General features: G+C 49.6%; 1 protein-coding gene across 6 annotated transcripts; it reads left to right on the forward strand.

Annotated features, from left to right (window-relative positions):
- Nucleotides 1-27,645, forward strand: LOC144945047 (solute carrier organic anion transporter family member 1C1-like). 6 transcript variants are annotated; one of them, XR_013639621.1, is made up of 18 exons: nt 2-217; nt 3,876-3,960; nt 4,896-5,037; nt 6,939-7,071; nt 10,120-10,241; nt 11,912-12,058; nt 13,094-13,180; nt 15,113-15,239; nt 15,973-16,040; nt 16,581-16,667; nt 17,618-17,782; nt 19,398-19,584; nt 19,917-20,094; nt 21,843-22,012; nt 22,893-22,957; nt 25,187-25,304; nt 26,255-26,673; nt 26,709-27,645. XR_013639621.1 is itself a non-coding variant. In XM_078873247.1 (17 exons), exons 2-17 carry the CDS (start codon nt 3,886-3,888, stop codon nt 26,380-26,382), a joined length of 1,920 nt encoding a protein of 639 aa, XP_078729373.1. In that variant the 5' UTR covers nt 1-217; nt 3,876-3,885; the 3' UTR covers nt 26,383-27,645. The 6 variants fall into 6 exon arrangements, 4 of the variants coding, with proteins under 4 accessions (XP_078729373.1, XP_078729374.1, XP_078729372.1 ...); XR_013639620.1 differs by having other exon boundaries at nt 26,255-26,518; nt 26,556-27,645; XM_078873247.1 differs by having other exon boundaries at nt 1-217; nt 26,334-27,645.
- Nucleotides 27,646-27,993: the final 348 nt, after the last annotated feature.

Genomic DNA, 27,993 nt, shown 5'->3' on the forward strand with positions numbered 1-27,993 from the left:
GCGTTCCCTGCGCCGGCCAGGCTGAGCTGCTGTGAAAGAGCCACTTTGTAACATAATTCTGGGTTTGTGGGATGGGCTGGGGGGGGGGCAAAAACCACAGCAACACGTCCTGCTGCTGCTGCTGCTGAGGCTGCTGTTGCCTCGTGGTGCTGCTGGCGTTGTTGTTAATTTTGTGTAAACTTCGGCAAGTGGCACGTCTGGAAGTGAACCACAGTCGGTGAGTGAGAATCTTTTCGGCTTTTGCGAGATGCTGTCAAGCGAGCTGCGCTGACCCCTAGCCCCGAGTTCGATTCCCGCTCACGGTTCAACATCGGTGACGAATATCCCCAGCGGTTCTGGGCCTCCCCCTAGGTCGACTCAACCTCAAATTAGTATCTGGTGCGGTGTGTGGTAAACATCGCCACCGGAGAGACAAAGGCGGCCGGGCGTGGTGTTGGCCACCCACACCCTTCGTGTGGGCGCGTTGGCCTTCATAGGTGTTCGCTAACAGCACTTGCCCCAACAGTTCGTTAAGCCTATATGGGGGATCTCTGTCTTTGTGTCTAGGTGTGCCTGTGTGTGTGTACGGATGGATGTGTGCCTATCTGTCTTGCCTTCATCGGTGCTACTCGCTAACAGCACTTGCCCCGACGGTCTCTTAAGCCTATACGGGGGATCTTTGTCTTTGGTGATGTTGGGTTTTATAATTAATTAGTGTATCACTGGCAGAAGATGTCGAGGATAGGACCAACTCGTGCTTAACAAAGGTAAGCGAGATAATATTTTCAGCATACATGAATCGCGTGGTGACGGTGGATGTGGCAGTGAGTGAATGAGCTTGCGTGTTGTATCTTTCGCTCTGTCACTTCACGATACATCTCAGAGCTCAGAGCCCCCTGTTGGCAGCTGCCCCTGTGCGGCCCGAGGTGACTCGGCACCTTGCCCGGTGCCACTAGGAGGCGATGATTGCTACGTGAACAATGTGTGGGTAATTTTATTCTTATTTTGTTGTTGCAAATTTAAACCGAGATTGGCATAGTGGTGGTGGTGATGGGGAGTGGGATTGTAGCGGTTAGCACAGAACTACAACCTGAAGTCCCTTCAATTGACCTCGTACCATGTGTATCTTTTCCAAAGCTGGTTGGTTTGGAACATCAACCATAACTTAATACTTTACCGATAACAGACATAGCGTACGGGTTTGTGAAGTTTTTTTTTCTTTTTGAACACACTTGCTGAGCACAGGCCCAAGGTCACGAAACGTCGAGCAGTCATCTACAAACGGCACGATACAAAGTTGTGATAGTGTAAGAGTTAACATGTTTATTGATTTGAGCAAAAGTTATACGAACGTGACCTGCAGTGTGGTGGGTGAGTGTCGTTGTGACCTCGGGGAGCGGTCGTGTAGCGGTCAGCGCGCTGCGCTACGAACCCGGCCATCGCTAACGGTCAACACCGGTCACGATTATCTGAAACGTTCCTGGGCCGCCCCTAGATCGACTCAGCCTCAAGCGAGTACCTTATGCGGTATGTAAACATCGCCACTGGGGACACAAAGGCGGTCGGGCGTGTTGCTGCCCACCCACCCCCTCGTGTGCCGTGCTGGCTTTTGTAGGTGCTCGCTAACAGCACTTGCCCCTATACTATGTTATGGCTATACGGGTTATCTTTGTCTTTGGTGGTGGTGGTGGTGATGATAGTGCTGGTGGTGAACACTTGACAGCCGACCTCTCAAATGCACCAACTACGTCAGCGATGAATTTAACACTGATAAGCCGAAGACATTTCGTCATACATTTATTACACGTTGCTTAATTTGATGGTGATAACGTATAGCGCTTTGCAATGTGCTCTGGTGCCCGCGGAGAGAGCTCGAGGCAGTCGTTGGAGCAGAAGAACCAGTGAAGACTGAAGACCAGCTAGCTCACCACTCACTCACTCAGTCACTCACCACTCACTCACTCAGTCACTCACCACTCACTCACTCAGTCACTCACCACTCACTCACTCAGTCACTCACCACTCACTCACCATACAGGTTACTCACCACTCACTCACTCAGTCACTCACCACTCACTCACTCAGTCACTCACCACTCACTCACCATCCAGGTTACTCACCACTCACTCACTCAGTCACTCACCAACTCAGTCACTCACTCAGTCACTCACTCACTCAGTCACTCACCCACTCAGTCACTCACCACTCACTCACTCAGTAACTCACCACTCACTCACTCACTCAGTCACTCACCACTCACTCACCATACAGGTTACTCACCACTCACTCAGTCACTCACCACTCACTCATTCACTCATTCACTCAGTCACTCACTCACTCAGTCACTCACCACTCACTCACTCACTCAGTCACTCACTCACCACTCACTCACTCAGTCACTCACCACTCACTCACTCAGTCACTCACCACTCACTCACCCACTCACTCACCTACTCACCCACTCACTCACCTACTCACTCACCCACTCACTCACCTACTAAGAGTACCAGCTCGCTAGCCCTTGGACTACTACCCTGACTCGCTGCTCTTGTAAGAGCCGAGCAGGGCAAGCCAGGGGCGACCTCAGAGCAGCGAGGTCTGTGTCCTTGTGAGGGCCAGGCTCGAGTGGCTGAGGGTCGGACCTGAGCCGAAGCTGGGCCAGGTGAGTTAGCCTCCACTAGGATGGTCTGGGTTAGAGGGGTGTAGTAGGAACTAACGGGGAACGTCAGCCGAGTGACACGGCCTCGGATAGACCGGGTGAAGGGGCCGTTACCCCTTCCAGTGTTAGGGTGCGCTACGTGCTGTATAGTACCCATTTGTTAATAAATACGTGTTGCCTCCGTCAAACGTCTCCTGCGCTACTTACGCCGTTACAACTGGACGCTCTGTAAATCTTCATTGTCATTTATTGACGTGGTATGGGCTGTTGATAAGCAAAGGAGAGGTTGCATGTGTCAGTTAAGTGAGTGACAGACCACAGGTGTTGTGCTACACGTGTGTGAGTGTGTAAGTTGGTGAGGAAATGCGTGTTCATATGTATGCGTCTATCCGTTGCCTTTTGCTACAAATCAATTATAATTCTGCCATTGGTGTCGTGTCCCGCGACAAGAAGTTGCGTCCGTTCGGGACTTTCAGAGTGAGCAGTGCATCACGCCGCGTGGTAAAAAACAAACACATTCCTGCGGAGGGAGCTGGTAGGAACGTTGGGTTGCTCGGTCAATGGCCAGGGTCAACGGCGGTGTGGTGTATTCCGCAAATATGGCCGACTGTGAGGGCGGGCACAAGTCGGCGTGAGTAGGTTAAACGTTGAGTTTTATAAGGGCACCACGGGGTGACCCGCCCCTCCCTACTCAGCCCCACCCCTCCCACCCCCCACCCAGCCCCTCCCCACCCTTCCCACCCAGCCCCACCCTCCCCACCCAGCCCCACCCTCCCCACCCAGCCAGTCCCTGCACGACGGACGGACGGACACAATAATACCCTGTGGGCTGGTGTAACCAGGATGTTCCTAACAGTAAAAACGGTCATCAGAATGTGATATCATAGAACCGTTTCTGAGATCCATTTCAAGTGACCTCTTACCCACAATCTTGCCCTCCATACAGAGACACGTTTGTCGCATTCCGATCGAACCGACGTTTTGAATTCTCAAAGCTGCGATTTAGCCACATTTAATTGTGATCGGAGTTTATTTGCACGCGGTCATTGGTGACCGGGCTGAGACCATCGAACTCACTTACGCTTGAAAACCCGGTCTCATTACGGGCGGCTAAACCCCGAATTCGAAGCTAAGATCTCAGCGGTGCCGGCTTAGTCCCGTGACCTTTGAGGCGAGGCACCCAGCCACCTGAGTAATGTTTTTTTTGTTAATTAACATTCAGGTCTTTATTTTGCAGGACGCAGATTATGGGGAAGGGACGCTGGCTTGGAGAAAGCCCAGGCTCAGAGGATGCTAAACTGCCCCGGTATGCCAGCATTAAGGTGAGGTTCCCGTCTCGTGAACGGGAGCGAGATGGACCGCTGCCGCATCGCCGGGGCCGTGAGAGATGACGACGGCTTTCCCAGGCCCTCGTCAAGCTAGGGATATAGATCATGGCCGGTCTCGCTGCGTGAATGTGCAGTTTGTGGACGAGAAGTGGCATTAGCGGTGAGCACGCTGTGCCGCCGATCTTGGTGACCTAAGTTGTCATCGCATCTACCCCGCCTTTTAAGGAACGAAACGGGAGGATTTCTCCACAAATCTGGCTGTCCCCTGATGAAGCTAGTTGTAATTACTGGCTAAACGTCGTACTAAGATTGTAAATGTTGTGGCTTTGCTCTCCAACACACCGGTGGTGCTGTACTAGTGACGAATTGGCACGTTCTGCTTACGTGACAAACCTTACTAGTTGGCTGTGTCTGATGGTGGTGGGTTTAACGACACGTTTATATATTTACGCGATCTAATCCATCAAAAACCTGCATTATGGATGATATTGGTCGCGAAAGCATGCTACGTGTTAAACCAGGTAAAGCTCACTGAGCTATACAGCTCTTTTCTTTCAGAAGCGACCTGGCCACAATTGATAGCTCAACCAAGTGGCTTATCGCGTAGAAATTTAGAGCAGCCAAATTATCTTAGCATATCTGAACCAGACCTGGGCATATCCGACCGAGGTCAACTCAGCATTCAATGAGTACTTGGCGCAGTGTAAAAACGTCCGCACCTCCGATTAGCATGGTTGATGGCTACGTACGGTGCAAAAGAAGTTCAACATGCATATATCGCCACTGGGGAGACAAAGGCGACCGGGCGCAGTGCTTGCCACACAGCCTCCTCGTGCACCGTGCCGGCCTCCACGGACGCTCGCTAACAGCACTTGCCCCAACAGCCTGTGCAGGCTACACAGGGGTGGGGGGATCTTTGTCTTTGGCAGGCGTTCCTGGCCAGCCTGTCACTGCTGTACTTCTGCAAGGCGCTCACGGCTGCCTACATGAAGGGCGCCATCACCAGTATCGAGCGGCGCTTCTCCCTGCCCAGTTCTCTCGCAGGCACCATCGATGGCGGCTTCGAGATGGGTGGGCTCCACACCACAGCAATAACAACCGCAATGGCTCACCGTCGCTTTTCCTCCTCCTCTTCTTCTTGGTTCTTTCGGTAAAGTCACGTAGAATGGAAATAATAAAATAATAACAATTAAACATAATAAAATAATTCTCACGACGTTTCGGCCACAACGCAAGTAGCCGTCCTCAGGTGAAGAACAGGTCTGTCGAGGAGACCCCTCGCCCTCGCCAAACCTCCTACGCATTTCACAAGTAGTACTAATCGCATATCTGCATTTCCCATAAATATGCTAAATTCCTCTTGATATGCAAATTATTTTGTCAAGACGCTCTTCGCCCCTCCATCCCAGCTTAAATAGTCGCTCCAAGCCTGGTGGTGTTCATTCAGACTCTGTCTTCTCCACAGACCTGTTCTCCACCTGAGGACGGCTACTTGCGTTGTGACCGAAACGTCGTGAAAATTATTGAATGATGTTTTATTTTTATTATTTTATTATTTCCATTCTACGTGACTTACCGAAAGAACCAAGAAGATGAATCCCTGCAGTCACGAAAGCTTTAAATCGAAATTTAACCTCCTCCTCTTGTGAAGGAACGCAGACTTCCAGCAGTGTATTGTATGGGTCCATAGTTTGAGTTGCGTGGCCACAATCTCAATGCTGCGGCTTGCCTTTAATGTATATCTATGTACATGTAGCTATCTCCAGAGGTGTGGACTCGAGTCATGTGACTTGGACTCGAGTCAGACTCGAGTCATGAATTTGATGACTTGCGACTCGACTTGGACTTGCATAACAATGACTTTGTCCCACCTCTGGCTATCTCTACGAGTCTCTCTGTGTATCTCTGTGAGTCTCAATGGGTTTACTACTTGATCCATAGTTGGGTTGTATGGCCACAATTGTATTCCGTTCATTACACATTGATTACACCCCCCCCACGCCTCCAATCAAAACATACATCTAGCTTCTCCCAGAGAATATTTCCACCAATCTAAAACTAATCCACTTTATGTCACTTAGGTAAGGCTCACTGAACTATATATCTATTTTTAAGAAGTGACCTTGCCACAAATGATAGCTAAATAATGTGGCTTATCATCACGTGGAAATGTATAGCAGCCAAAATACTCTTATCACATGTTGATTCTAAATTCTAGATTTGAAGCTTTCGTGACTGCAAGGATTCATAATCTTAGTTCTTTCGTTAAAGTCACGTAGATAAAAAATGAAATTAAAATTAAGAAAAATAATATAAAATTAAATTAAATTACATTTTTACCTACGTGACTTTACCGAAAGAACTAAGAGTTTGATTCTAAATGTGGAGGTAAAAATTGGAGGACCCAGAGAAAAATCCACGCGACCACAGGGAGAAAGAGGGAGACACGCACACTCCAAATATACAGCAGCAGGCGTCAGGGTCGGCATCGAACCCACGAGCTCCTGCATACCAGGTGAAGTAGTTAGCATCTCTAGTAGTAGGGTTTTACCCTTGAAACTGGTACAAAACTGACACCTTTATACAAGGCATCATGTTTGCAATAACCGCAACACAAGCAGTCAAAATGCAAACAAAAAGAAACAACTGATAATGGTAATGATATGCACTGTCCTTGAAGTTGATTGGTCCACACCTGCTTGTGCTGCGGTTATTGCAAACATGATGCCTTGTATAAAGGTGTCAGTTTTGTACCAGTTTAAAGGGTAAAAACCTACTACTATATTTTGCCACTGGTAAAGGAGATGTCTCATAAAGTAGTTAACGTCTCGCCAACCGTGGCGTCTCTGACAATCATCACCTCTGACATGCAGGCCACCTGCTTACTGCTGATGGATCTGGCGACCGGTTTCCTGGGTCTCCTCCCAGCCAATCGGGCTGAACGTGACCGTTGTGCCCCCCCACGTGTGCAGGCAATCTCCTCGTGGTTCTCGTGGTGAGCTACTTGGGCTCCCGGCTTCACCGTCCGCGGCTCATCGCAGTTGGAGCCACCGTGATGGCAGTGGGCACGTTCGTCATGGCCCTGCCGCACTTCTTCATGGAGCCGTGAGTGTGGGAAAATGCGATGATAACGGAAGAAGAAGATGAAGAATCATAAATGATGAAAAAATTAACCCGTAAAAACAAAGTTTTTCACTATAAATCCTTCATATGCGTGGCGGCTAGAGTCATCTCGTCCTCTGGCTTGAGATGGCTGCCACCTATGGGTCAGATGATTGCCTGCCACCATTAAGCAATTGGTAATTAAATATAATTTTTAAAAAAAAATCCTAAAAAGTGTAAAGTTATGGAAAAAAATTTTCACGAAAATAAATTGTCACGCACAACGAGTCTGTGTGCAAAATGTCAGCTCGATTGGATCACGGGAAGTGGGTTAAAAAAACGACGGAAAGATTTGCACGGTCGTAAGCGCGCAAGCAAGCAAGTGAACTTAATATAAAGGATTTAAAAATAATAATGAATGACGATAGTGTCCGGCTAGAAAAGCGTGAGTTTCAAACGAGATGGAAAAATGTCATCAAGAGCAATAAAAAAAACCCCATCAGCAAGTTGCTGAAGAACTGCAACGTGGCCCCCTTTCCCCTGGGTCACCGTCCAAAGTAAACTCGAGCAAATGTGACCGACTGGCAGCAGCAGCAGCAGTGATGCTGTGTGATAGGCAACTCAACACACTCGTCAACAACACCGCCTTAAAATAATAAACAAAAACACATATATACAGGTACTTACGATGGAGATGCGTTACGACGACCCCATCGTAAGTCGAAAATATCGTAAGTCGAAGATGGCCTAGCCTACCCTCCAGGAGTCTTAAAGAATGGTGATAATTTAGCAAAACAAAGCAATTTACAGTACTGTACTGTATAAACTATATACTGTGTGTATTTATTCATTACAATACTGTATTGCACAGTAAAATGTAAAGTAAAAAAAACAAGGTAAAATCTTAGCCTACCTATATGAACTGCAATTTATTAGAAAGTTTTTTCAGGAAACAATCCTATCTGCTATGAAAAAAAAACGTTTTACATGCATTGAACGTATCGTATCGTGGTAACCCTAAAATGAAATCGCTAAAGCTACGTATCATAGCGTAGTGTATAGTGTAATGTACTTTACCGAAAAAACCTAAGAAGATGATTCCTTGCAGTCACGAAAGCTTCAAATCTAGAATTAGTGTAATGTAGTGTATAGTAATCATGTAGTGTATAGTGTAGTGTGTAGTGTATAGTAGTGTATAGTGTAGTGTATAGTAATCATGTAGTGTATAGTGTAGTGTAGTGCATAGTAATCATGTAGTATATAGTGTAGTGTGGTGTATAGTAGTGTATAGTGTAGTGTATAGTGTAGTGTATATGTAGTGGTGGTGTTGACGCGCGCCGACAGTGATAGATCACGGGCGGCGCGGGGTGCGTGGTTGTGCGCGCTGACACAAGGTGGGAAATAGGATCGTGGGCAGCGCGCAGTGATTGGTCAACTGGGGTGGGTGCTCTCAGCGACGTCCGCATGAAGGACTATAAAGGGGGACGCGCGGGAGCACTCGGGGAGTTGATAACCAGTTGAAGATCGAAGACGGAGTTGAAGAGGTAGGGCCCTGAGACCCCTAGTCCCGCTGTCCTTGTAAGGGCCGGGACCCTGTGTGGCTCGGAGGCGAGACTGTGGGACCCGTGGTCTGACGTCCATGTGGGACGAGGCTGTGGGACCCAGAGTCGAGACGGACACCCCAGCCGGGTGGGTTCCGAGAAGCTACGGGGCGTAAGAGCCCGTGTGGGTGTAGCCAGGGGAACCCCGTGGGTTAAGGCTGCAGTTAGCCACCCGTGTAATATAAGTTGGTGTTAATAAAGAGTGTGCTACCCGTAAGGTCGTCTCCCGCCAAGTTACTACATTACATATACATGCATTGAACGTATCGTAACGTATCATATTGTACTGTAACCAAGATTCTGTCCGTCGTCTGCACACTTGAACGATGTTAGGTTGTTGATGGCGACATTAACTTCGTTATCGGAAGAGGAGGATGGCGATGATCAAGTTTCAGTATCGTACCTCGTACGCTGCTGCGTTTTCCTGCCGCGCGAAATGTAAAATATTTTTCAATTTTGTCATATCGATACCATCGTAAGATCGAAATATCGTAAGTCGGACCATCATAAGTCGGGGACTACCTGTAATTGGCGATGTTTCGGTAGTCATGAGTCACGGCCTCATCGAGGACCATTAACCATCAATCACCACGTGAACCCTTCGGTCATCATCGCAGCAGCGGGTGTTGGGCTAACCATCCGGTCACACCGCATCATGTGCCTTTGGAGGCCGTCTGGAACGCTCTTTCTTCAAGATATTAGGAAGCCACAGGAGCTATGCACTTTTAAATCATCTAGATTGCTTGTTGTTGTGTTTAGTTTGATGTCCTCCCCCGCAACTTCGATTAGCGTGGTTGGCTTCGTGCGGTGCAACAGAAGTTCAACATCAGAATCAGAACATTTATACTGGAGGAGGAATCCGAAGAGCTATAAAGCTATTTTCCACAGATGTCCAGTCGGGGCGGGTAACGACGTTACAACAACAATAATACAAAAACATGACAGTCGTGCAAAGTACATCAACATACATACGGTTACGCTGGGTTTTTTTTTTATTAGACCCCCGCGGGGCAATTTTGTCACTGCGTTTCCTCGCTATCGTCGGCCAACCACCATACACTCAGTCCCGGATGATCCTAGCAGCATAAGTAGCTACATAAGTAGCTACGGGCCCCGCACTTCCAAGGGCCCCGCGCAAAATGCTTTCAAGCTATCAATTCCGGTTCAGTGATTCTGCACTTGCTCTATTACTATAGTACTATACCGCCTTCGACTTTTACGAATGACTGGGTGTTTAATGTTAGCGATTTGTCGTATTATCTGGCTGTATAGCAAATGAAAAAAATACAATTACTTTACTGTGCAAGTTAAAAATGTGTTTTTTAATATTTACGTGTTTTTTATTTATTTAGGGCCCCTTTATAACATATGCTACAGGCCCCGCACTGCAGTCACCACCACCACACGACCACCACCACCACCACCACTGTCGTTGGCTCTGCTCTCCCAGGTACAATGAGCACGAGGCTCACGGCCACGTGCAGGCGAACGGGACGACCGGAGATCTGCCCGCTCATTGCCTGTCCCGGTCAGCGGCGGCGACGACACCCGAGACTGGAGCGCCTCCAGCGGGTACGGTGAGCGCGGTTTGGGCTACGTACGTACGGCGCGAAAGAAGTTCAACGTGCAAGTACATCAAACACATTCCTGCGGAGGGAGCTGGTAGCAAGGTTGGGTTGCTCGGTCAATGGACAGGGTCAACGGCGGCGTGGTGTATTCCACAAATATGCCCGATTGTGAGGGCGGGCACAAGCCGGCGTGAGTAGGTTAAACGTTGAGTTTTATAAGGGCACCACGGGGTGACCAGCCCCTCCCCACCCAGCCCCACCCCCCACCCAGCCCCACCCTCCCCACCCAGCCCCTCCCTACCGTCCCCTCCCCACCCAGCCCCTCCCTCCCCACCCAGCCCCTCCCTGCACGACGGACACAATAATCCCCTGTGGGCTGGTGTAACCAGGATGTTCCTACCAGTATAAACGTGTGCCAGACCAGGGACCGCAGCGACCTATTTCAACAGGGGGTATGCGAGATACGACTGTGACACCCCCCCCCGCCTCCTTTCTTACTGAAATAGCTATGGATGTTTTTAGCCCCACTTCGCGCAAGAAGAACACACAAGTGTGGTCACCACATCTACGCCTCTATTTAAGGAACGAAACAGGTGGACTTCTCCACAAATCTGTCTGTCGCCTGATGAAGCTAGTTGTAATTACTGGCGAAACGTCGTACTCACATTGTAAATGTTGTGGCTTGGCTCTCCAACACACCGGTGTGCTCTACTAGTATACAACACTATACACTACACACTACACTACTATACACTACTATACACTACACTGTACACGACACTATACACTACACTACAAACTACACTACACTATACACTACACTACTATACACTACACTGTACACTACACTATACACTACACTACAAACTACACTATACACTACACTATACACTACACTACTATACACACTGTACACTACACTATACACTACACTACTATACACTACACTACTATACACTACACTATACACTACACACTACACTAAACACTACACTATACACTACACTATACACTACACACTAGTGCTGTAAGAGTGACGAATTGGCCACGTTCTGTTGACGTGACAATCCTTACTAGTTGGCTGTGTCGGGTGGTGGCGGGTTTAACGACACATTTATATATTTATGCCATCTAACCCCAAAAAAACCTCTACTATGAACTAGCGATGGCGGTGACTGGGGGGGGGGGGGGCACGGCTGGCACGCCCCCCCCACCAGTTCGGGGAATGAAACAGAACCCAGCGGTGACCCCCACGCCGGGGGTCTTCGTGACCCCCTTTCTGCGACGGCCAGAGCTCGCAAACGGGTTTTGATTCCTTACCCGAACCCGGCGCACCAGGGTCGCAAACGGGTACCCGTACCCTACCCGATACCCGGCTACTCGTACCCGGCCGGTTATCGGGTAGGGTACGGGTACCCGATTGCGACCTCTGGGATGAAGCCACGTTGCAGGCGCGGGTGGGTTGATTCTAAGAACTTGAATTGTGAGAAGAGACAAGACGTTGGGAAATGAGTGACAAACGGTGACTCACCAGTGACTCACGGCCTACCCGTACCCGGCCGCACCAGGGTCGCACCGGGTACGGGTAGCCGGGTATCGGGTAGGGTACGGGTATCGGGTACCCGGTTGCGACCTCTGCCGACGGCTCTCCGAGGCCGCCGTGCTCGCCCGCAGGCTGCGAGCGAGGCTCGGGCAGCCGGCTCTGGGTGCTGCTTCTTGCGGGAAACATCCTCCGCGGGGTGGGAGAGACGCCCGTCACCCCGCTCGGAGTCTCCTACCTGGACGACTTCACCCGCCGCGAGGATTCCGCCTTCTACCTGGGTGAGACGCGCACGGGGCACGCGCGTTGCACGAGTCCGGCTCTCCGTGGGGGGGGGGAGGCTTGGGGGGCAGGTGGAGGGCGTCACGGTGGCTGGGAGATGTTAACTACCTTGACTGAACGGGCGGTGGGGTGGTTGTGTGGTGGGTGGCTGTGCGGTGGGTGGTTGTGTGGTGGTTGTGCGGTGGGTGGTTGTGCGGTGGGTGGTTGTGCGGTGGGTGGTTGTGCGGTGGGTGGTTGTGTGGGGGGGTGGGTGGTTGTGTGGTGAGTGGTTGTGTGGGGGGGGGGGGTGTGGGTGGTTGTGTGGTGGGGTGGTTGTGTGGTGGGTTGGTTGTGTGGTGGTTGTGTGGTTGGTGGTTGTGTGGTGGGTGTGTGGTGGGTGGGTGTGTGGTGGGTGGTTGTGTGGTGGGTGGTTGTGTGGTGGGTGGTTGTGCAGTGGGGTGGTTGTGTGGTGGGTGGTTGTGTGGTGGGTGTGTGGTGGGTGGATGTGTGGTGGGTGGTTGTGTGGTGGTTGTGTGGTGGTTGTGTGGTGGGTGGTTGTGTGGTGGGTGGTTGTGTGGTGGGTGGTTGTGCAGTGGGGTGGTTGTGTGGTGGGTGGTTGTGTGGTGGGTGTGTGGTGGGTGGTTGTGTGGTGGGTGGTTGTGTGGTGGTTGTGTGGTGGGTGGTTGTGTGGTGGGTGGTTGTGCAGTGGGGCATGGTTGTGCGAGGGGGAGCGGTAGTGTAGTGGTTATCTCGCTGCGTTACGAACCTGGTGACCCGAGTTCGATTCCAGCTCATGGCCAACACCAGTGGCGATTATCTCAACCAGTCCGGGGCCTCCCTTAGGTAGACTCAGCCTCAAATAAGCGCCTGGTGCGGTATTTAAAAACATCGCCACTGGGGAGACAAAGGCGGCCACCCACCCCCTCGTGCGCCATGCCGGCCTTCATAGGTGCTGCTCGCTAACAGCACTTGCCCCAGCAGTCTGTTAAGGCTACACGGGGGGGGGGTGAGACCTTTGTCTTTGTGTGGTGGGTGGTTGGTGGCTGCACCTGCAGGCTGTGTGCACACGATGGGGCTCGTGGGGCCGGTGCTGGGATTCCTGCTGGGATCGCTGTGCTCCAGACTCTTCGTCAACTTCCCAGGTCTGAGCACGCCCCCACCCTAGCCCCCCCTCCCGCATCGGCAGGCCCCCATAAATGACGTCACGCACCTACGGGGGGGGGGGGGGGTCAGACATTTGTGACGATGTGTGACGAGGGGGAGGGGGGGTTGAGAAATTTGATGTCGCATCAAAATGCGCAACTTTAAATAAATATAGACAACGCGTTCTACTTAATTAACCTGATGAAGGACGCTTGTGTTGCGCCCGATTCGTCGTGATTTGTTTTATTTTATACCTACGTGACTTTATCGAAAGAACCAAATAGTATTAATTAAATTGACTTTTTATTAAATGTTTTCTCCTACAACATCAGAGTGCAGCGCCACATTAAATACGCACTACAATGATAATAGTTTAAAGCGATTTTAAGCATGGTTTATTTGGGGGGGGGGGCAGAGCTTTGTGACGTCATATTTGAGGGGGGGTCTGACTTTTTGTGACGCCGTTTGACGAAGGGGGGGGGTCAAAAATCGTCCAAAATCGCGTGACGTCATTTATGGATGGCCCCTAAGCGCACCAACGTTAATCCAACGACAACCAACCTTGGCCCAACGTTGCATGTTTGGTGGGTCTTTATTTGATAATCGATTTATATATATATGTGTTTTACTTTAACGGATCGCGCTTTTTTCATTCCTTAAATATTTCATCCGGCGATAAAATAATAAAACAAATTACGCGAGGGAGCGATACCCATGAAATTTTGTAAATGAAGATCATTTGATTATCACGGATCATATATTGCACAGTATATTATCAAGGTACCGCCATGTCACAGCACTTTTATATTCAAGCTAATTGAAACTGAGCATCGCTAATTATGACGTAAGGCCACGGCACCGATCACAGCAGCAGCGTATGCGGCGGCGCTGGCGGCGGGAGATGATGATGATGATTTAAACCTGGAACGCACTGCCACGGAGTATTCGCTCGCTCGCGTTGAGCGAGAGAGCGAACGTCTCAGAGGTGTGAGCAGGACCTCCTGATGACGACCGCTTGTGTTGCGATGAAAACGTCGTGATATTTTTTTATTCACTTTATTTTATTGTTATTATTTTGTCTATCTACGTGACTTTACCGAAATAACACTAGAATACGAATTCCTGCAGTCACGAAAGTTTGAAGTAAAATTTTCACAAAGGGATAGGAAAGGTAGCCAGCACAAAATCCCCCCCCCCCACCTCCAAGCTCTGCGATCCTCTATACAGGAAGGCGTTGACGGCCAATTAACGAGGGTTCGTACACGTGGGAGGAAGCCGGAACACCCAGAGAAAACCCATGCGTGCGAGGGCCAACGCTCTATCCCATACAGCAGAGGTCGCAACCGGGTACCCGATACCCGTACCCTACCCGATACCCGGCTACCCGTACCCGGTCGGGTACGGGTACCCGTTTGCGACCCTGGTGCGGCCGGGTACGGGTAGGCCGTGAGTCACTGGTGAGTCACAGTTTGTCACTCATTTCCCAACGTCTTGTCTCTTCTCACAATTCAAGTTCCTAGAATCAACCCACCCGCGCCTGCAACATGGCTTCATCCCAGAGGTCGCAATCAGGTACCCGATACCCGTACCCTACCCGTGCCCGGATGGGTACGGGTAGGGTACGGGTTCGGCCGGGTACGGGTACCCGTTTGCGACCCTGGTGCGGCCGGGTACGGGTAAGGAATCAAAACCCGTTTGCGACCTCTGCCATACATATAGAAAAGGCGGAGTCCCCAATTATTGCCGTACAGTGACCTAGGCTACAGCACCACCTCCTCGCGATCCGCCATCCCTCGCTGCTGCCTCCACAGCGCTGGTTTAAAGGCAGCCCACGTGCGCAGTGGCGGTAGCCGCCGCGCCGTCTCAGCTGGACGTGAAGCTCACGCCGGCGGACGCCGTGTTGTGCCCGTCGCACGCCTTGGTGCTGTCAGACTGGGTGTCCATGCACATGCAGGACAAGCGCTGGGTGGGTGCCTGGTGGCTCGGTTTCCTCGTCGCCGGCGCTCTCAGCCTGCTCGCATCGCTGCCCTTCTGGGCTTTTCCGCGCAACCTCCCTCGGTGAGGACAGATACTCTTGAATCAAGATCGAAAACTCGGTCTCTATGGAACTGCTCTTTGTGCGTGTGTGTGCGTGCATCAAGTATTCGCATCGACTGCCCCCGGTGTGTGCGGATGCGGTTTAGGGTGAGCCATGAGCTCTCCAAATGAATAAAATGTTTATACAGATGTAAAGGAGAGCCGACACAAGATTGCAGGGGTTTCGTCCTTTAATCCTTTTCTCCCATCCACACCTGTCCCCAGCCGTCCCAATATCGTTCCCGCCAAAGGCCCCCCTTTCCTGCCCGTTATCCCCTTATATCTACTCGATCACCCCTCCCACTAACCCTCCTATTGGTGGAAATCCTTCCCCTGACACCCCTACACATATACAGTATGTTGTATTTAACACGTAGGCCTTCGCGACAGATATCCATAATGCAGGCTTTTTTGGGTTAGATCGCATAAATATATAAATGTGTCGTTAAACCCGCCACCACCCAACACAGCCAATAACAGCCAATTAGTAAGGTTTGTCAAGTAAACAGAACGTGCCAATTCGTTACTAGTACAGCCCACCGGTGTGTTGGAGAGCCAAGCCACAACATTGTAAAGGTGTATTATGGATATTTTGTATCGTCTCAATGGAATTGAATGTAGACACGTGACTATGCTGCATTGTACGCGTTGACGTAACGACGTCGTGCGGTGCTATCCGTGTGTCAACCGCTCTGTCCGCCGTTGTCCCGCGCAGTGAAAAGGAGCCGAGACGATCGTCGGAGATGTACTCGATGCCTGTCAAGGACATTCTGCTCACGTCAGGTGACCTCACCTGGGAGACACGTTCACCGCTCACTTGGGATTGTGCCACTGTGAACACAACTTGTGCGGGGCGGGGCGGGGTGGAACGTTGGTGCAGTGTTTGACTGGCAGACTGAATGAAAAGTAAAAAAAAAACTTTATTTTTTATTTTTAAAAAAACTTTATTTTTTATTTTACCAAGTAAGGCTCCAACTGAGCTGTGTAGCTCTATTCCGAAATGGCTCGGCCAACGAAGTGCCTTATCGCGTGGACATTTCTAGCAGGAAAGTACCATAAACGCATGTTGATTCTAAATGTGGAGGGATAAAACCGGAGGACCTGGAGAAAAATCCACGCGACCACAAGGAAAGAGAAATGCAAACTCCAAATATACAGCAGCAGGCGTCAGGGTCCGTATCAAACCCACGATCTCCTGTACACCAGGCGAGGTAGTTAACATCTCGCCACCCCAGCACCAATGCTTGCAGGGCTGTCTGTACAGAACGAGTGGGTGTAACCCCTCCCGCGATCGTCATCATCATCATTGTCTCGGTGGTACAGGAGACAAGGACGAATGTGCCACGGACTTCCCCAGGAGAGGGTCGCACAGCTCGACGCTATCGACGTCTCCCACGTCGCTCATCAGAGGTGCGTATGGTGGACTTCTTTCGCACCGTACGTAGACAACCGTGCTAATCAGAGGTGCGGGGGAAAGGACAAGAAATTAAACAGAAAAAGCAGTTCTAAAGAAATGAGTTTTCAATCGAGATGATGATTTAAAAGTGCACAGCTGCAGTAGTCCAGTGGCTTCCTAATATGGGAAGGAAGAGCATTCCAGACGGTCGCAGAAGCGCATCTTAAAGCGCGCGATGCAGTGTGAGTGGTCTTTGTTCAACGGTTGGCCCAAAAGCCGCTGCTGCGAGGATGACCGGATAGTTCACGTGGTGATAGTTTACGCTTCTTGACGAGACTGTGACTCGTTACTACTCACAAACTCTAACCAGCAGCAACACCGGCAAGGAGGTTAACGGTGATAAGCAGTTCTAAAGAAATTATTTTTAAATCTTGGTGATGATTTAACAATGCACAGCTCCGGTGGTTTCCTAACATCACAAAGAAGAGCGTTCCAGACGGCTGCACATCTGAAAGCCTGCGATGCAGTGACCGTCTTTGTTCGATGGTTATCCAAAAGCTGCTGCGAGGATGACCGGAGTTTGTGTGATGGTTTTCGTCGTGTCCCGCATTTATAACGATATGCAGTGGGACTCACTTAAAGGTAAATTTTCTTTAAAAAATATCACCTCCGAAGCTCAACAAGCACAAATGGCGAGCAAAGCAACGCGGACTCGTCGGTTGCTGTGTCTCTACGCTGCACGAGCAATCCCACAATGCGCCACACTCCATGGCATTGCGCGTTACTGAATTGGCCTGCGATTTTCGTGCTGTCCGTGGTGTGTTTACCTTTATTTTACATTGCTGTATAAAAAATTGTAAAATATATATTACACAAATATACAAGTAAATATGTTTTGCATGAGTTTGTCTCTGCACAGGGTGCTGTGTCCGCCACTGGCTAACGCGGTGGTGTCTGTGTGCAGGGATTGCCGTGTCTCTGCACGGGGTGCTGTGCCAACCGCTCGTTGTGGCTCTACTCGTTTCCCAAGTGCTCCAGGTCATGTCGCTGGTCGGGTTCGTGACGTTCAAGCCCAAGTTCATGGAGGAGCAGTTTGGCAAAACGGCGGCCGAGGCGAACATGTTCATGGGTACCTCTGATTCCCGCACCTCCGATTAACACGGTTGGCTACGTACGGCGCGAAAGAAGTTTAATGTGCATACGTACATGGATGGGCATGCCGGCCTGCTGGGTGACGACACGCACATGCACGCGGCCGCTGGTGACACGTGGAGTACGCCAGCGGTCACACGGATAATGTAAAAATGATAAATAATAAACTGGGTTTTGCTCTATAGCCCTATTCGCACGGGCCTCAAAGCGCTTCACATAAAGCTGGAGAAAGCCTGTGGTAAAGACAGTTTTAAGACTCGATTTAAAAATTGTAACAGACACCGATGCCCTCGTGGACCGAGATAAGGAGATTCAACAATCGTGGGGCTTGGCTGTAAACAAAATAATAGAACAAAGTCTCGTCTCTGGACAAGCACTCGCAACGATGGAAACGGGCAGCAGGGCTAGAGCCTTGTGAATGATGGCTGAGAGCCTGAGGTCACAACCGGGTACCCGATACCCGTACCCTACCCGATACCCGGCTACCCGTACCCGGCCGGGTACGGGTATGGGTACCCGTTTGTGACCCTGGTGCGGCCGGGTACGGGTACGGGTAGGCCGTGAGTCACTGGTGAGTAACTGTTTGTCACTCATTTCGGGTAGGGTACTGGTACGGGTAGGGAACGAGTACCCGTACCCGGCCGGGTACGGGTACCAATTTGCGACCCTGGTGCGGCCGGGTACGGGTATGGATAAGGAATCAAAACCCGTTTGCGACCTCTGCTTGGAGCCTTGTCTGGCAGAGGGACACAACCGGCAGGTTCACCAGAGTTTGGTGTTGAAGGGCAACCCCGGGTCGAAATGATGGAATGAAGAGGCGGATGAGAGCAGGTCAGAGAGTTCTTTGGGAGAAGCATCATGCCGAGAGAATGATGACGCTCTGTAATCGGTGTGTATTGCCAACCACGAAATGTACGTTGAAAAAAAAATCACCGTTTGCAAACAAGATACCATATTTGGAAGGACGTACAGATGTTATCCATCCTATTGATTTTTCCGAACTTTCACTCAGACAAGCGACCGCCTTTCCCAAATACCTGCGCAGGTTTTTGCGGCAGTGCCGTCGACGGCTTTCGGCCTGTGCCGCGCACCGCTCGGCACTGCGTTCGATGTTTTTGACTTCGCTCGACAATTGGGAGCTTCTGCGGGAAGTGAAAGTGAATTTTCCCATAATAGAGGTTTTCTTTGGGTTAGATCGCGTAAATAATATAAATGTGTCGTTAAACCCGCCACCACCCGACACAGCCAATTAGTAAGTTTTGTCATGTAAACAGAGCGTGCCAATTCGTTACTAGTACAGCACACCGGTGTATTGGAAAGCCAATACAAAACATTTACCATCTGAGTACGACGTTTCGCCAGTAACTACAACTAGCTTCATCAGGCGACAGCCAGATTTGTGGAGAAGTCCTCCTGTTTCGTTCCTTAAATAGAGGCGTAGATGTGGTGACCACACTTGTGTGTTTTTCTTGCTGAAAGTGGGGGGGTGCGGGGAATTAACGAATCAACGTACATGATGCGTGCACATTATGCAAACTCATTGATCTTGTACTTCCCTTTCCCTGTGCCCCCCCCCCCCTCCCACTGCACAGGGGCGGTGAACGTACCCTCGGTGGCGCTGGGCATGTTCGGGGGTGGGCTGCTGATGCGCTGCTTGGCCCTGGGACCCCTGGGGGCCGCTCGCCTCTCCTTGGCGTCCGGCTCGGTGGCCTGGGCCCTCACGCTCGCCTTCTACGCGCTGCGCTGCGACGGCCCCAGCGTCGTCGGCCTGACCCACGCGTAGGCCCCCCCCGCACGGACGGACGGCTTCGCGACACGCGCACCCCTCGCGTGACGCGGCTGCGTGGGTATTAAGGAACGCGCGCGTGGATGTCAGGGAACGCGATGTAGATTTTTGGGAACGTCGTGTGGATATTGGGGAACGCCGTGTGGAGGTTACAGATCGCCGTGTGAAGATTCGGGAATGACGTGTGGATATTAAGGAACGCCGTGTAAATATTACGGAACCGCCGTGTGGAGGTTACAGATCGCCGTGTGAAGATTCGGGAATGCCGTGTAGATATTATGGAACACCGTGTGGAGGGGCACCTATGTATCTCTGACTCCCGCAGACCGCTGTTGGCTAGCCACGCGGGAGCGCGGGTCACCGGCTGCCCCGGCGCGTGCGAGTGCCGTGGGGACGCGTGGGAGCCCGTGTGCGGCTGGGACGGCCTCACCTACCTCTCGCCATGCCTGGCCGGGTGTAACGCCACCGTCGGCGGCATCTCCACCCAGGGCGGAACGGCGCCGGTGAGCGCGTGCGTACGTGCAGTACGTAACGGTGGACACGCACGTACGCACGCACGTATTGCACGTGTGCGTATGTACAGTCTGTTCTCCTATAAGGCGGTAGTAGTCGTGTTCCTGAAGAACATATTCTTAGGTTTTTTCGGTAAAGTCACGTAGGTAAAAAAATTCAAATTAATAAAAGTAAAATAAAAATAAGAAATCACGACATTTGTGTTGCCTCCGAAACGTCGTGATTTTTTATTTTACTTTTATTAATTTTAATTTTTTACCTACGTGACTTTACCGAAAAAACCTAAGAATATAACTTTATATTCTTAGTTCTTTCGGTACCAGGTAAGGCCCGCTGAGCTATATAGCTCTTTTTCAGAAGCAACTTGGCCACAAATGATAGTCCAATAAAGTGGCTTAGCATGTGGAAATGTATAGCAGCCGAATATTCTAATTCCACGTTTCTAAATGTGGAGGAAAAGACCGGAGGACCAGGAGATAAATCCTCACGACCACGGAGAGAACATGCAAAGTCAAAATATACAGCAGCAGGCGTCAGGGTCGGGATCGGATTCGGAATCGGACCCACGACCTCCTGCATACCAGGCGATGTAGTTAACATCTCGCCATGGCTCCCCAACTTGACGTTGGCAGACACGCTCGGCCTGCCAATGTCACGCCAAGAAAAATAAATATTGTTTATTATATTATTTTATTATATTACTTTATTTTATTTTTATTTTATTTTACTTTTATTAATTTTAATTTTTTTACCTACGTGACTTTACCGAAAAAACCTAAGAAATATGAATCCTTGCAGTCACGAAAGCTTCAGATCTAGAATTCCTGAAGAATGTTGTGTTATGGAAAAATCGCGTTATAATAAATGATGTTATAATATAGGGTAAAGCACAGTTCGTGATAACAGCTGAGATGCGTACGCAGGCTGAACAAAGACTGAGGCGTGTGGGTAGCATCTGGAAGCATCCAGCAGCATCCCGCCTTGTGCGCTGCCGTGCCGAGGCAGCCGCACAACCGCTTATTCCTACTCGCGCGATGTAGTTCTGTTCATTCGATCGCGTTGTATCATGCCTGTCAACCCATACAGTTTACCCGTTTTATTGGACAGGGAAAGTGAGTTTTCAGGTCCATGCGGCATTTCAATACGGGCAAAAAAATAATAATTTGTGTCTATTTGTTTGTGTTTCTCGATTCTGATGGGACTTTGTAGGATGAACGTTGAGATGTATAAAGGGCACGGGATGACCAATAAGGTCTGAATTGGTCTGTAACAAGGTAGGGCACTGATAAGGGGTTGACAGGTGTGGTTATATTCTTGGTTCTTTCGGTAAAGTCACGTAGAAGGGAAATAATAGAATAAAAAATATATTTGTATTATTTCCCTCACGTAGAAGGGAAATAAAAAAATAAAATAAAATTTTCTTTCCCTTCTACGTGACTTTACCGAAAGAACCAAGAATATGAATCCCTGCAGTCACGAAAGCTTTAAATCAGGTATGGTTATATCCCGGTTGGATCCGCGTTATTAACAAATGTGTGTTTTCCCTAAATACATTCATCGCGTTGTATACAAGTCGTTTTAGTTTTTCTCAGAAGCAAACGTAAAATGTGTGCGGTCCATTCCAAATTTGCGTAATTATTATTTTTTTACCCCATTTCCACGAGAGTTGTGGCGAAACCTGTGGATCTAGAGGAAGAGAGCACTTTGTACATCCGAGTTGCGTGTACCCCGCTGGCAGGTATTCACAGACTGCGCGTGTGTTGGTGGTATCGGCGGACGGGCCACGCTGGGGCTGTGCGCTCGCACCGCCTCTTGCGACCGCAGCTTCCACCTGTTCCTGGGCGTCACGGTGGCGTCGTCGTTCATCTACGCTCTGGGCTCCACGCCGGCTTACTTCGTATTTCTCCGGTGCGGGATCCGTGCGGCCTTTCGAGTGTAGCCGCGGGTTGTAGCCGGGCGGCGGCGGCGGTGGCGCACGCCTGTAATCCAGCACAGTGGAGGCGAGGGGTTGGTGGGACCGCCGCACAAACGTTGTGCGACTGCCTTCCCTGTGGGTGTCAAGGAGGAGGCGTACCATGGCCTGCCAGGAGAAGGCACTACAGCAGAAATGTGGACCCCCCCCCCCCCACGTGTTTCCATCTGTGTGGGATCGAGCGTTGCTCCCTCGCACGTGTGGGTTTTCTCCGGGTGCTCCAGATTCCACCCACATGTAAGCACTCATCAATTGGCCGATTAAACGTCAATATCAGGATCTTTATTTAGATTGAAGGAATCCAGTGAGCTATGAAGCTCTTTTTCACGGATGTCCAGTAATATATAGAGGACCGCAGAGCTTGGGCGGTGCCAGCTGATCGCCTGGCTTACTTCCTGCGGTCCCTCATGGCTCCAAGTACTCTCTCGCTTCTTGAGTGAGCGAATACTGTGCGGCACATTATACGTTGAAATTATCATTTATTATTATTATTAAAGGGGGGAGCATACGGGGAGGGGGGGGGGGGAATAGGAATAGCAGGATTTCCATGATGAATTTCAGATTTGATATCCAGTCGAGTCAAGATCTTTTGGGGGATGCGAACTGAATTTCAGAGGTGTTTTCTGTGGAATGAGTTCGGTAGATGGTCGTTCACTCGATGACCCGTTGTTTTAAGTTTGAATTCGCAGTGGATTATGATGATGAAGATTTTTTTTAATCTCGATTGATCGGAACGCGGCTTTGCGACTTTTATCGTAGACCACCTCTGAACGCCGCTGCATAAAAGCCACGTTGTGCCGTCTATCGTTTTCTCAGGAGCGTGAGTAGCGAGCTGAAGTCGTTTGCACTGGGGCTGCAGACCATGGTTACACGCACCTTGGGTGAGTGGCACCTTCACCATCGTTCTGCAACCACATCACACTGAAGTGACCCTCATCGGCATAGAAGCTGCATTATATCCCACGTGATAAGCCACTTCGTTGGGGTATTATTCGTGGCCAGGTCACTTCTGCGAAAGAAGCCGACGGCTCAGAGGGCTTTACCTGGTAAGATTTTAAAAAACTAGTTTTATTTGTTATTTTGTTGTGATTTGTTTACCTTTCTCATACCTTGCACGCCTATAGTGTTTGGGCATCTGTCAAAAAGAGTTTTGAAGCTTATTGGATTCCTCTAGTATAAATAAATATCCACAATACAGGTTTTTTTGGGGTTAGATCAGGTAAATATATAAACGTGTCGTTAAACCCGCCACCACCCGACACAGCCAATTAGTAAGGGTTGTCACGTAAACAGAACATTCATAATATAGGGTTTTGGGTCAGATCGCGTTATTTATAAATGTGTCGTAACCCTCCACCACCCGACACGGCCAAACAGTAAAAAATGTGTCACGTTTTCAAAGGACAAAATAATTCACTTCTTTAGCTCACCGGTGTGCTGAAGAGAGAATCAACAGCATTTTAAATTTGAGTAGTATGACGTTTCGCTGATAATTACAATCAGCTTCATCGGGCAAGAATGGTGAAGCTCTCCTGTTGCTTCCGTTCTTAAATAGAGCAGCCTCAGGGTGATGTCATCATTTAATTCAATTCAATCTGGTGCAGTGATTCGAGGCAAGGAGGGGGGGGGGGTATTGTAATTCGTCACTAGTACAGCACACCGGTGTGTTGGTGAGCAAATGCACAACATTTACAATCTTGAGTACGACGTTTCGCCAGTAATTGCAACTAGCTTCATCAGGCGACAGCCAGATTTGTGGAGTCCTCGTTCCATAAATAGAGGCGTAGATGTGATGACAACACTTGTGTGTTCTTCTTGCGCGAAGTGGGGAGGGGGGGATAACGTTGTACTCGGATTATAAATGTTGTGGCTTGGCTCTCCAACACACCGGTGTGCTGTACTAGTGACGAATTGGCCACGTTCTGTTTACGTGACAAACCTTACTAGTTGGCTGTGTCGGGTGGTGGCGGGTTTAACGACACATATTTACGCGACCTAACCCAAAAAAAACACCTGTATTACGGATGATATTGGTTGCAAAAGTCTACGAGTTAAATAAATGAACAAGCTATATTATGATTACCATCGTCCTGCAGCCACATCACCCTGAATGCCCCCTAATCTACATCGAAGCTCAGGAGCTTAAGAGGCTTTCAGGCTGGTCAGCACTTCGATTGGAGGCCATCTGATGGTAGACCACCAGTGGTTGCCACGCGTTGGAGGCATGAGCCCGCGAGGTTGTGGCCAGGAGATGATCTCTGCTGAGCAGAGGTCGCAACCGGGTGCCCGATACCCGTACCCTACCCGATACCCGGCTACCCGTACCCGGCTGGGTAGCCGTTTGCGACCCTGGTGCGACCGGGTACGGGTACGGGTAGGCCGTGAGTCACTGGTGAGTAACTGTTTGTCACTCATTTTCCAACGTCTTGTCTCTTCTCACAATTCAAGTGCCTAGAATCAACCCACCCGCGCCTGCAACATGGCTTCATCCCAGAGGTCGCAATCAGGTACCCGATACCCGTACCCGGCCGGGTACGGGTGTAGGGTACGGGTACGGCCGGGTACGGGTACCCGTTTGCGACCCTGGTGCGGCCGGGTACGGGTACGGGTAAGGAATCAAACCCCGTTTGCGACCTCTGCTGCTGAGTCGTCACCCCCTCGTATGCGTGGTGGGTTTTCGAAAGGTTCTCAGCTTTCCTCCCACAACGAAGCCAAATTCTCGTTAACGGTATTCACGGTCAAACATCCCAATATAGCAGGACCTTTCTGAAAATGTTGAGACTCAGTGAGGCTTTCCTGGCTAAATCTCATTATTTGTAACAGAGAGTTTGACACACGCGATTTGTCGACTCACCTGGGATCGGGAGAATGGTGATGAATCATTGTATCGCTATTGACAAAACATTGATTTCCTACCCACACTATGTATGTACGTTGAACTTCTTTCGCACCGTACGTAGCCAACCGTACTAATCGGAGGCACTTTACAATGCATGCGACGTTAAGAATCCTTATAGTTGACAAATCACTGGGCATGTTTATGCCGCTAACCGCTGCGTGCGTGCGTGCGTGCGACCTTTGGCGTTTGGCTTCTCTCCGATGCTGCTCAGCCGGAATCCCCGCGCCGATCCTCTACGGGGTCGCCATCGACTCCTCGTGCACCAAGTGGGGGCTCGGCACGTGTGGCTCCAGCGGCGTGTGCCAGTTCTACGACACGGACGCCTTCCGGTGAGGAAGCCCCTTGTGCTGCCAGCAACTCGGGAGAAAGCGGTGGCGGTGGCGGTAGCGGTGGTTAGCGTGCCATGTTATGAACCTCTCAATCTGGGTTCAGTTCCCCGGCTAAGGTCTTGAGTATCATCTTGATTGCTTAGATTTGGATGAATTTGCTGCTGTACATTTCAACGTGATAAGCCACTTCGTTGAGCTATCATTTGTGTTCATATTCTTAGGTTTTTTCGGTAAAGTTGCCTCCGAAACGTCGTGATTTTATTTTAATTTTACTTTTATGAATTTTAATTTTTTACCTACGTGACTTTACCGAAAAAAACTAAGAATATGAATCCTTGCAGTCACGAAAGCTTCAAATCTAGAACTATCATTTGCGGCCAGGTCGCTTCTAAAAGAGAAGCTAATAGCTCAATGGGCTTTATCTGGTAAGATTTAAAAATCGTTTAGTTAAATCTGCATCTTTTTAAAGTCATTTGTTTATACTTTGCACACCTATCTGTTTTTTGTATTGTTTGTTGTTTTAACGTTATGACCGCCCCTACTGGACATCTGCAAAAAAGGGATTTATAGCTCATCGGATTCCTCCAATATAAATAATCTGATTCCGATTATCTCTTGATTGAGACAAATGAGTCTATCTCGATCTCCTGGTTGAACAAAATTGAAATATTAATAAAACTAAACTTAAATAAACATTAAACTCCAGTATTATAAACTAGTTTATTTTGATGCTATACTTATGTTACTAAAATAATGATATATTACTATTCTATGCTATTTTTTTCAATGTTAACATTTGTACAAATAAAGCGTTTATTTTCTTTTTTTTTTACTCCGGCACGGGAAATTATGTTCGATGTGCTGGTGGTGGTGATGTTGTGATTGCGACGGATGATGATGGTGATGATGCCGGCGATTTTGATAACGACGATGGCGTTTTTGTGCCTTAGGTGGATTTACCTGACTCTCACGTGCGTACTGCGTGCCGTGTCCCTTGCTCTGTTCGCTGTTGGATGCGGCCTCCTACAGCAGCAGCCCAACCGATGGAGCCTGCCCTAAGGAGCACCCAGATCTATAACACAAAGCCAGACTCGCTCACCACATGGTTACTATTCCCCCGTGAACTTCACACGTTGAATCCGTAACCCATGGTTGAGGACTCGGTCTACTGACTGTTTTGTCCCATGCGATTGTGTTCAAACATCACGCTGCAGGTCACAACAGCACACGCAACCACTCACCACACAGCAGGTCACAACAACACACGCAACCACTCACCACACTGCAGGTCACAGCAACACTCACCACACACAACCACTCACCACACCACAGGACTCAACAGCACACGCACTCACTCACCACACTGCTGGTCACAACAACACACACCCACTCACCACACTGCAGGTCACAAAAACACACACAACCACTCAACACACCACAGGACTCAACTGCACACTCACTCACCACACAGCAGGTCACAACAACACCCCCACTCACTCATCACACTGCAGGTCACAACAACAAAGTAAAAACAAAGATCCCCGTATAGCCTTAATAGACTGTTGGGGCAAGTGTTGTGAGCGAGCGCCTATGAAGGCTGGCATTGTGGCACACGAGGGGGTCGGTGGCCAGCACCACGCCCGGCCGCCTTTGTCTCCCCAGTGGCGATGCTTACCGCACCGGGCACTAATTTGAAGCTGAGTCGACCTAGGGGATAATCGTCACCGGTGTCGACCGTTAGCGAGAATCGAACCCGGGTGGCCGGGTTCGTAGCGCAGCGCGCTGACCGCTACACTACCGCTCCCCAAGGTCACAACGACCACTCACCCACCACACTGCAGGTCACGTTCGTATAACTTTTGCTCAAATCAATAGACATGTTAACTCTTACACGATTACAACTTTGTATCGTGCCGTTTGTTGATGACTGCTCGACGTTTCGTGACCTTGGGCCTGTGCTCAGTAAGTGTGTTCAAAAATAAAACAAATAAACCACAGACCCGTACGCTATGTATGTTATTGGTAAAGTATTAAGTTATGGTTGATGTTCCAAACCACTCAGCTCTGGAGGAGAGACACATGGTACGAGGTCAATTGAAGGGACCTCAGGTTGTAGTTCTGTGATATCCACTTCCGCGGGCCGTTGATTCAAATACTCTATTGTTATAAATCACGCGAAATTGAATATTGAGTGTATGGGAACGTATTACTGGACATTGCTAGGAGCATACACATCATTTGAAAGGTATTGCCAAATCAGTGGAGTATTATTATTACTACGACTGCAGGACAGTAATTATAATGTGGCAAACGGGGCAATTGTCAAACAAATGAGACTGAAAGGCAGATGAAAGGTATAATTTAGTAAAAAAAATCGTGTTTAGTGGAGTCTGGGTCAGTGGAACTGCGAGAAAAGTGACCATGGCAACCGCCATGCACGCATGTCAATCAAATAATCGATACAATTCCATAGCTGTTAACCCATACGGTTTACCCCGTATTACTGTACAGGAAAATTGAGTTTTCAGGTCCATACCAAGAAGGTCTAAATTGGTCTGTAATAAGGTAGGCAGCAATGATAAGGGGTTGACAGGTATGATTAATTATAGACAGAGACCCATCGAGATCCATAGAGATGGATAGAGACCTATAGATACATAGATACCCACAGAGACCCACGTAGATACAG

The sequence above is a fragment of the Lampetra fluviatilis genome, chromosome 36, assembly GCF_964198595.1.
Source record: "Lampetra fluviatilis chromosome 36, kcLamFluv1.1, whole genome shotgun sequence".
Lineage (NCBI taxonomy): Eukaryota > Metazoa > Chordata > Hyperoartia > Petromyzontiformes > Petromyzontidae > Lampetra > Lampetra fluviatilis.

Coding starts and splice junctions, on each gene's coding strand:
- LOC144945047 (XM_078873246.1), top strand. CDS start 3,886: ATGGGGAAGGGACGCTGGCTTGGAGAAAGCCCAGGCTCAGAGGATGCT. Junction 12,059..13,093: donor GGATTCCGCCTTCTACCTGG/GTGAGACGCGCA, acceptor CTGCACCTGCAG/GCTGTGTGCACACGATGGGG. Junction 22,958..25,186: donor CATGGTTACACGCACCTTGG/GTGAGTGGCACC, acceptor GATGCTGCTCAG/CCGGAATCCCCGCGCCGATC.